The 10,198-nt window shown below is 59.7% G+C and overlaps 1 protein-coding gene across 2 annotated transcripts in view; it reads right to left on the bottom strand.

Moving 5' to 3' along the window:
• Positions 1–9,667, bottom strand: part of SKOR2 (SKI family transcriptional corepressor 2) — a 34,824-nt gene extending 25,157 nt beyond the window's left edge. The window contains exons 1-2 of one of the 2 annotated variants that reach the window (XM_069775017.1): positions 9,438–9,667; positions 432–2,780 (exon numbers count right to left, since the gene is read on the bottom strand). In XM_069775017.1, coding sequence (XP_069631118.1) covers positions 432–2,747 — 2,316 coding nt within the window. In that variant the 5' untranslated portion in view covers positions 2,748–2,780; positions 9,438–9,667. Of the gene's footprint in view, positions 1–431; positions 2,781–3,307; positions 4,461–9,437 lie in introns of those variants that run through there. The other variant, XM_069775018.1, reaches the window with a different exon arrangement.
• Positions 9,668–10,198: the final 531 nt, after the last annotated feature.

The raw sequence follows: 10,198 nt of genomic DNA, 5'->3' as shown, positions 1-10,198 counted from the left end.
TGCCCACAAACATCACAGACAGCCCACCCAATAAATCTGCCGCATTTATTTTTGCTAGCCTTCAGGGCTGGCCTCTGGACGCCATGTCCGGGCCCGGCGCGTTGTAAAGCAGCACTGCCATCGAAGCGGCTCCTCACAGGGATGGGTGTGCCTGGGGAGCCGGCCCTCGCCCCCCTGAGGGGCAGCCTTTGGGCCACCCTCATTTTGGGGGTGAGGGGAGCAGGGTGGGCACTGACCAAGCCCGACCACGGCCCACCAGGCCTGGCCTTGGCCCGCCGGGCCGGCTGTGGACCTGGAGCCTGACATGGCGGCGAGGGGTACACGGTGCCTGACATGGCGGCCGGGTGTGTGTGTGTGTGGGGAGGGGTGTACCCGCCGGTCCCTCTCCCTCCCTCCCGCCCCGGGGCGAGGGGCCTGAAGGGGACATTTACATCTTTGTAGGAGGGCTGCTCCTCCAGGGACGGATGGTGAGCCGGGCTGCTGCCGCCGCTACCCGCCCGGGGGGCCCCGGGAGGCGGCTGCGGAGGGGCTTGGCCCTCCCCCGGCTTCTCCTCAGCGGGCGGCCGGGGAAAAGGCCCGGCGGCGGGGCGCTCCCGGCCACCCTTCTCCGACAGAGCCCGGGCGGGCGGGAAGCGGGCGGCGGCCGCTAAGGGGTCTCCGCCGCGGGGCTCTTCCTCGCCCTCCTCCTCCTCCTCCTCCTCTTCGTCCTCCTCCTCCTCCTCCTCGGGGGGCTTGTGCCCCTCGACGTCCACCTCGGGCTCGTCCTCCTCCTCCTCCTCGTCCTCCTCCTCCTCCTCCTCGCTGCTGTCCTCGCTGGCGAAGCTGCAGCTGGTGCCGCCGGGCGAGAGGAGGCGGTGCGGGGGGTGCGGCGGCGGCGGCGGCGGGGGGAGCGGGTGCCGGTCGCAGCCCCCTTCCTCGACCGGCGGCGGCGGCGGCGGCGGTGGAGGAGGAGGAGGCGGCGGCGGCAGCAGCAGCTGCAACGGCGGCGAAGCGGAGCGGGGCGGGCCGCCGCCGTGCAGCTTAGCCAGGCTCTCCGAGTCCTCCTTACCGCCCACCGGTCGAAAGGCGCTGGAGTGGTGGTACCCACCGCCCGCCTTACGCCCGGCCGCCACCGCCGCTTCCAGCAGGTGCGGGTGGTGCGCGGGGACCCGCCCGCCGCCGCCGCCGCCGCCGCCTCCTCCCTCCGAGGCAGCGGGCGAGGCCGGCTCGGTGCCGCCGCCGCCAGGGGGCGACTCGAAGAGCGGGTCCCGCGCAGCGGCAGCGGCGGCGGCGGGAGCGGGCGGCGGGGCGGCGGCGGCGGCGGCGGTCGGTGTCCCCAGCCCCGCGGTCCCCGCCTCGCCGCCGGGCTCGGAGAGGTCCAGGAAAGCCTGGCGTAGCAGGCCGGCCCCGTCGCCCAACGAACAGCCTAAGGCACCGGGGGGCTGCGGCGGTGGCTGCAGGTAGGTGGGTACCGGCAGCCCACCCGGTGTGCGGGGCGGCCAGAACATGCAGAACGGCGGGTAGAAGGCGGCGTCCTTCCTACCCGGCCAAAAAAGCCCCGAGAGGCCGCCGCCCGCCGCCCCGCCGCCGCCGCCGCCGCCGCCGGCAGCCTTGTGCGCCGCCGCCCCGCCGAGGGCATCGGCCCCGCCGCCGCCGCCCTCCTCCTTCTTGTGGCAGAGGCCGAAGGCGGCGGCGGGGAAACCGTAGGGGTGCGGGAAGAGCCCCCCGCAGCCGGGGAACTTCTGGAGCACTCCGCCGAAGGAGCCCTTGCTGGGTACCGGGATAACCGGGTAGCTCCGCGGGCTTTTGCCGCCGTGGGCCGCCGCCGCCGCCGCCGCCGCCACGGCCTCCTGCAGCTCTTCGTCCTCCTCGAAGCGCGGCCGCTTCTGGTGCAGCTCGGGCGGGGCGGCCAGGAGGTGGGGGCTCAACAACCCGCCTCCCACCACGGCGGCGGCCGCCGCCTTGACCGACCCCAGCGGGTGGCAGGCGGCCGGGGCGGCGGCGGCGACGGCGGCGGGGGCGGGAGGAGCGGGCGGCAGGGCCCGCTTGCGGCTGCCGCCGTTGAACATGGCCTTGACGTCCTCCCAGGCGAAGACCAGCTCGTCCTGGGGGCTTTTGTCGGTGAGCTTGAGGTGCCGGCGCCAGGAGTTGAAGTTGGCGGCGTCGGGCTGGGTGTACTTGGCGTCGGGGGTGCGGTGGGAGTGGAAGATGAACTTGTTGGGGGAGAAGTACATGCTGCAGTAGCTGCACTTGATGCACTTGGCCCGGGAGCTGTTGTAGCGGGCCGGGATGAAGCTCCCGCGACAGCCCCAGGCGCACTCGTGGGACACGTCGAAGGCGAAGTTATCCGGCAGCTTGGGGGGCCGGTTCTCCCCCAGGAAAGACTTGCAAAGCCGCTCGGCCTCCCGCTTGGTGATCATACCGCAGCGGCGGGAGGAGATGGGCATGGCCCCGGCCCGCCGCAGGATCTCCAGCTGCACCGGCGTGCACTGCACGCAGGTGATGCCCAGAGCCACCCGCCGGTTGTGGATCTCGTTGTAGCTGAAGTTTTTGAGGAGGGTGTTGGAGATCTGAGCCAGGCACAACCTCTCCTGCCCGTCGATGACCAGGGAGACGATGGGGATGCCGTAAAGGATCACCTGCCCCACCTGGTTGGGCTTCATGGCGGCGTGGCCGGCCCTCGGCTGGTTCATGGGGTCCGGCGGGTACGCGCTGGACGGCGACGGCAACAAGATGTCGGTGGGGCCGGGCAGCGGGCTGGTCGCCATCGCCTCAGAGCCGGAGGGGCTGCTCTCGTCCAGCTGCGGGTGGGGAAAGCCGGGGGGGGGGGGAGAGAGACAGATCGCCGTCAGCCGGGGACCCACCGGGGATGGAGGGGACGGACCCACCGCAAGCACATGCACCCCCCCCCCAGGTGTCCCGGCGTGGGGAAGCGCTACTCTTGGCGACCCCGACCCCAAAAACCCACCCTGGCCTCGCCGGGGGGTGTCCCCGGGGCTGCGAGCCGCCCGCCGCCTTCCCCCCCGGGTCCCCGACGTGCGCATCCCACCGCGGAGCGAAGGGTCCCCGGTAGAAAGATGTCCCGATCCACGGGTTTACGCTTCATCCCGAAACACTCAGCGGAGCCGCTTCCCCCCCCCCCCCTCCGTCCTGGAAACCCACCGCTGCCCCGGGAAAACGTTCCCCGGGTATTCGGCCCGACAGGTTCCACCCGTGTGCAACGGGAAAACGCGAAAGAGGAGTGAATAATTAAAAAAAAAAAAAAAAAAAAAGTTTCGATGCTCTCTGCCACCACCCGCGCATCCTCCCCGCCCGCCTCCCCCTTTACCTCTCCGCGGCCCCGCTCTAGCCCTGCCGCCTCCGGGCCCTCCTCCAGCGGTCACCGGGAGGGGAAATCATCCCCGCACCCGCGGAACAACGCGGCCCCGGGGCCCGGAGGCTTCTGCCCTCGGGTACGGCGGCGGCTGCGAGCGCGGAAGCTCCGCGCCTCGCTGGGAGAGCGGCGGTCCCCCGTGGGCACGGTGACGTCAGCGGCCGGGGGGCGGTGAAGGTGGGTGGGTGTGGGTGGGGGGGGGGGTCCGGTTCTCCCATCCCTCCCACCCCGCACCGGGAGGGGAGGATGCGGGAGCCCCGTCGGGGTCCGGCCTCCCACCTCCACGCACGGTTTCCCGGCGAGGGGATGCCGAGGTCGGGGAGGGAAGGGTTGGAGGGGGGGATATTGGCTTTTTTTCCTTTCCTTTTTTTTTTCTTTTTTCCCCTACGTTCTCAGCCCCGTCGCTTCCAAGAAACTAAATACACTCGATATAAAAGCCGCGTCTTTTCGGAAACGCTGTTTTTTTTAACGGATCTGTCCGAAATTGGGGGGGGGGGGGGAGAAAAAAGTTGATTTCTTGCCACAACCGTGTCCTCCCGGGCACGAAGAGCTGCTGCGACCAGCACTCCCCAAATACACTGGAGTCATTCACGAAAACCACTTTCAGGAGGAGCCGGACCCAGATTCTCGCTCCCACAAAGAGCAACACGGCGCAAATACGGATTTTTTTTTTTTTTTTCCTAATTGCTTCATGCCCCCAATTAAGAAAAAAAAAAAAAAACCACCAGCAAATAGTCTGCAGCACGGTAGCCGCGTATGCCTCCCTTTTTTCTTCGAAAGGAGGTGAATACAGTGCAGTAAAAATGGAGATTTTTCACGATCTACCTCCCCAAAAAAGCACCGGTAACCTCGTGGGTCCCCAGCGCCACTCCGCCCAACTCCGGTCCTTTCCAGCGAGGAAACCAGCGGAACCGGCTCAAAAACGGGGAAAAGAAAAACTCCCTTCTAGCTAAAACGGGGAGGACATCTGAACCGTCGGGTGTTTCCTAATATCGCTTTGATTTATTTTTTTTTTTCTACAAAAATGCTTCCATCCCTCTTTTTCCCTCCATGCACATGACCAATACCAAACCTTTCTGCACATTTAGCCACGAAAACTTGGTGTTTGAGGGTTTTTTTTACTCCCCCCCCCCCCTTTTTTTTTTTCCAGGCGACAATGTCTGCACGAACCTTTCCCAGAACATCCACGCTAAAGCTCACCGACTCACTCCGCTTCCTCCCCCTCCACCCCGGGCAGCGAAACGGCGGAACCCCCCGGATCTCTCGGATCCTCTCGAACTTTGGCAAAGAAAAAAAATAAATAAATAAAAAAAAATCACACCTCTCCTTATTACCTCTGCCACTTCTCATTAAACCCTGCTCGCCCCCGTGCCACCACTGTCACACGGAGACTCCCCCCTTTCCCCCTCCCTCCTACTTTTTCCCGAGCCTCTTCTGCACGGAGCCTGCTGCTTTCGTGTGAGCAATAGCTATAAGCCTCACATTGGTGACATTTTAATCAATGCTTCCTAGCCAGACTGACATGAATTTTACACTTCAAAACTCTCCTCCGCCAGCTAATTGATTCAAATTGTTTTATTGGTTAAACCCGTGTCACACATTGTATGATCTATTACCACGCCACGGAGAAAATCTCCCCTCCTGTCTTCGCTCCCTGCTCGGCACCAGGAGGGACAAGGAGGGGGGGGGAGAGGTTTAGGGAGAAGCTTCTTGTTCCTGCGGGCTTTCGGTGCCTGGATCCCCGCAGCGACCACCGGGCAGCCCGCTCCCCTGCCTCTCGGTGGCTTATCCCCGACGGTTCCCGGGAGAACCGGGGATGGACAACCTCGCCTGGGGCTCTGAACCCGGCGTTGGAAGAAGAGGAAAAGCGGTTGCAAGGAGGCGAAAGGGATAAACGGATTTTGCAAAACGCCTTCAACGAAGCAAACCCCCGAGCTCGGTTCTCGCAGCCCGGGAGAGGCTGAAAACGCAGGCTTGGTCCGGGGGAGTCGTTAGCCAGCGCCCGCGTTTTATTTTGTGATGATTAAACGAAAAGCAAAACTAAACTTTTCTGTTCGCCTGCTCGGTGCTACTGACCCTCTTGAATTCCGTTGGAAAAACTGAGAGCCTTCCTCGATTTCGTCTCTAGGGAAAGCCGAAATCCACAGGGACTGGGTGTACCAGTCCCCATGGAGGGGAGAGGGTGCAAGACCCTGCGTGTCCCACGGACACTGCCCCCAGCCACCCCGCGGGGCCTTGGCACGGTGGGGCTCTCCGAAGTGGGATCAGAGACTGACCCGCACCTTAGAGAAGCAGGGCGAGAATATACCGTTCTCTACTTTTTTCCCTACTTACTTAAGCCTGTTGGGAAACCTCGTGGGGTAGCACGACCCCAAGCACGGGTATGGGGGTAAGCTCAGCTTGCTGGAGAAAGGTCAGTCCACCCAGGGACCGGGCGGCTCCCGCAGGTGGACCCCAAGAGAGCGAGGCCCGCGGGGCTGCTCCGGCCGCTTCCAACCCCATGGCGGTCCCCGCGGGTCAGCTGGAGCCCAGCCTGGACCCCGGGCAAGGGGCGGGAGGGGGGGGCATCCCGACCCTGAGACGGGGTGTCTACACACACACACAAACACCCACCAGGTAGCTGCAGACCTGGGTTCCTGTCTTGCTGCCACTTCCAATCACTCCCGTTCATTTCGTTATTTGCTGTTGCCGTTTGCCACGGCTGGGTTGGAGTCACCTTCTAAGAGAGACGAGGGCAAGGTGGACAAACTTCTCCCAGAAGCCCGGAAGGGAGAAATACGAGTCCTGGCTCCTTTTCCCTCTTCCCTCCTCTATCGCGATTCTGCCTTGGAGCAGCTGAGCGGGAGGCGACAGCAGCAGATACGCTGGCTGCGGATTGCTTCGTGTAAAAACGAGCAGCTGAGAAAAGCGGCCAAGTTTAAACCACTCCAACCCACGCTCACGGCCTTTATTTACTCCCACAGCGCTTAAATGTTGTAGCAAAGAGGCCACGAGGAGCAAGATAACCTTGGTGCGTTTAAAAAACCACAAAGAAAACCACCCCCAGCGCGGATCCATTCCCTCCTCCCACCCCTCCACATCCCATTGAAACTTGCAGCCGTGTAAGTAGCAGACACACAAGGTAGCGTTATAAAACCCCTTCTCCTAACAAAACATGGGCAGCAAAGGAGGTTTTTAAACCACTTTGGGGTAGATTTCGCTTGCCCTGCTTGGTCTAGAGCGAAGCTCTTTCCTGCGTGTTTTTTGGTTTTGGGTTTTTTTTTTTTTTTTTTTAATCGCGTTTTATTATATTAAGCAGAAAGCAGAGAGGGCATTTGGAATAGAGGTGGTCCCATCTGGAAAACCCCGGAGCTCATTTAGATCACATCACTTCGGGCTTTTGTCTCTGCTCTTGAATAACCCAGCTAGACACAACAAAAGGGCAGAGATCTCTACGTGGAGTTTTTCAGTGGCAAGAGGACGCCTCGGAAAGATGCATCTATAATCATAATAACTGGAGGGGAAAAGACTCAACGCGATCTTCTCCTGGCTCTCTAAAGGCACCGGGAGAGTTTAGGGATGGGGCATTTCTGGGTAGTTTGATATCCCTCCGGGAGCTGAAATCAGCACGGCGGCTGAAGGGAAGGAACCGGGAACGGCATCTTTTGTCTGAGGGAAATCTCTTAACTTCCCAATTTAATACGCTCCGAGCGATCCAGACCGAGGTGGTTCTCGCCCAAGGTACGTGCAGACCTTAGCCAGGAGCTTCCCCTCCAGCATCATCTTGCCGTATAGAAACGGCATTAAAAAAAAAAAAAAAAAGCGATTTGCAATTTTATTTCATCGTATGGGAAGCGACTGGCAGCCCGGGAGGAGATGAGTGCTCCATATCCCTCTCCTCAGCCTTTAAAAACGCGAGTGGGTTTATTTCTGTCCTGCCTGGGGATGGGGTGGCAGGGAGGGAAAAAAAAGCTGCAAGTTTAGATATGGGTGAATTAACCCCCCCGGGGGAGGGGGTGGAATAGGAGGGGGGGGGAAAAAATCCCCAACGAAAAACACCTCAGCTATTGATTTTTTTTTTCTTTCAAACGCATAAATTAAAGCGGCCCGGACATCTTCCATCAGAAACGTGCCTGCTTCGCAGTATTTAAACGAGCAGCAAACTTCCTCGGCAGAGAAGCGAGGCCCCGACCGGGCTGTGATGGGGAGCAGCGAGCCCAAACTTCCCAGGGAAACGTGACGCTATCGGGCGAAGAGTCATCACGTCAGTAAATAATTCAATTTTGCGTCTTTCAGAACCCAGTAACCTTGGGTGTCTTAGAAAGCAGATTGTACAAACAGGCAATTAAGATGAGCACTGAGACTTTCAGAGGAGATATAATGAACCAGCTTTAATTACTATCTTGAAATTAAAAATGTAATATACAGATTTAAATTTATTTTCACCTAAATTGTGTATAAAATTATATGGCTTTTTTTTTTCCCAGGCTAAGAAACGAATTGCCACCAAGCTTGCCACTAAAAAGTCTGAAGTACTTTCCAAACCCAGTTCCCCCCCCCCCCAGTAATAATGATACATTTATCATTACTGATGACCACCCACTGGTTTATTATTGCTTTGTTGCAACTATTACAATCAAGAGATTTCTTTATTTACTGTTAACATTCACTTAAAGCTGAATGTTAATGACTCTTCTGAATTCACCAAAGAGTTTTCCGTTATATTTCAGGAGTAGTTACGGTTTGGGTTTCAAAATCGGCATAAAAGAAGGAGAAATGCTGGGTGGTGGTTTGCTCCTGGTAGTTTTTTTTTTTTTTTTTCTTCTTAAAAGGCTGTTTGAGAGGATTTATCTAAGTCGGATTTTCAACAAAGAGTTGCAAAAGCCTTGGCATAATGCACGTACTTGACTGTAGCTAATTACGTGAGTATTTTATTACAGGAGATTCATTCATTATTGATAAATGTTTGCAGTAACTTCCTGCTATGTAGAGTTGTATTTTATGAGGAATAAACAACCTATGGGGATTGGGATTGTTTGGCTTTTACGCTCCTGCACTCTTTGACAGTTCACATCACCCACTTCGGGGTCTTGCTTGTCACCTTCTCCCCCTCTACACCCAAATGCAACTTCTTTCCTCCTCCTCCTCCACCACCACACCTCTCTCGCCCCCTCCTCCCTTCGCCACGATTTCAGGATTATGTCAAAAAAAAGTGACTTGCCTAGATCTATATGCTGCTATAGGCACAATTCTGTAAAGCCAGCTCTATATAGGCGTTTCTGAAGGGCTGTATAGACCGGAATGAGCCCCTGCTTCGGGGCAGGAGCTGTGCAACAAGCAGGCGACCCGTCGAGGAAGAGTTTGGGGGGGAGAAAGGGCTTTCCCGAGGGCTCCCCGCTTCGATTCCAGCTCCCGGCCCCCCAAACCCTGGGGGTGCAGGCGGTAAAAAAAATTAAAAAAAAAATAAATTAGAAAATCCCTCATTTTCCCCGGCTTCTCAACGTCGGAGCCACTGACAAAGCAAAGGAGATGACTCTCACCAGGCTGGTGGTGGGTTTTATCCCACCTCTCCCCCCAAATCAGCCCCTTCCCCGGTTCACTCCGGGTGGGAGAGGCAGCGCTGCCTCCTTCCCCCCCCCCCCGCCCGCAGGACGCGGAGCGCTACGCGGGCGCGGAGCTGAGTGGGGAGCTCCGCACCCCCATCCCCACCTCCCCGGGGGCCCGGGGGGGGTCCCCGCTTTGGCCTTGGGGACCAGCCAGCCTTGCTCCTCCCGACCGGTGTCTAAACTCGGTCCGAAGTTCATGATTTCGAAGGAAAATTAAAAAAAGGGGGGAAAAAATTATATATCTAGGAGAGAAACGGGGACGAGGAGACTCTAACCCATCGCCCCTTCCCTCCGCGACAGCCCAAACTTGCGGGGGTGTGTGTGTATGTGCGGGGGGTCCTCTCCCCACCCGGTGTCGGGCAGCCACGTCCTTGAGAAGCAGCACGACCCCGCGACCTATCGCGACAGCAAGCGACCTAACTCCTTACTCCAGGAGAAGAAGGAATACACCCAAATCAAGAGCCACCCCCCTCCCAATTCTATCCAGCCCCACGGCTTACCTGACCACCCGAGCTCCATGGGGGCCCCCCCCCGGGGTGGCGGGGTGGGGGGGTGACCGGTGCGGGGCCCCTTCTCCGCGGTCTCTCCGCTGCGCGTAAGTTTGGCTCCCGTTTGTGCCGCCGTGGCTGTGCCGCGGGTGGGTCGGGTCTCGGACGCCTTCTAGCAGCCAGGCAGCGCCCTGCAAGCTGTGCCGGGGAAGCCGGCCCCTTCCTCGGCCCCCTCCCCTTGTTAAAGAGGGGGGGTGGTGGTGGTGATGGTCGTGGTGGTGGGGGGGGGAATCGTTACCCCGGGGCAGGTCCGCCCCGACGGCTGCGGAGGATGGGGGGGGACACACACGACACCCCACGCACCCCCGCCTGGCTGGGGACACACGAGAGGAACCCTGTTGCAGGGTCCCTCCCTGTTTCCCCAAACTCCCCCCACCCCAAATTTCTCCCCCCCACCCCCCAAATTTTTCCTTCACTCCTTCCCTGCTTGCCCCGCAAAAAAAAAGGGGAGCACCCCCCACCCCCCCCCGACCGTGAGTGCTTGGCAGGAAGATAAGAAGGGTCCCCCCCCCCCCAGCACAAACCCCTACGGGAAAGAAGGGAATGGGGGGGATGTCCCCGTCCCCCCCCCCAAAAAAAGCCCCCACTCTCCCGCAATATCCCCGTCCCCAGCAAAACCGCTGCCCGCGGATCACTCGACGTGCGGAACAAGGCGGCTGCTTAAAAAACACAAAGCCGAAGCCCTAATGAGTTCAATTACAATGTGGTAAACA

The sequence above is a fragment of the Haliaeetus albicilla genome, chromosome W (genome assembly GCF_947461875.1).
Source record: "Haliaeetus albicilla chromosome W, bHalAlb1.1, whole genome shotgun sequence".
In the NCBI taxonomy this organism is placed as follows: Eukaryota; Metazoa; Chordata; class Aves; order Accipitriformes; family Accipitridae; genus Haliaeetus; species Haliaeetus albicilla.
Note: the sequence above shows the minus strand (reverse complement) of the source record. Positions and strands in the feature narration are given on the sequence as shown.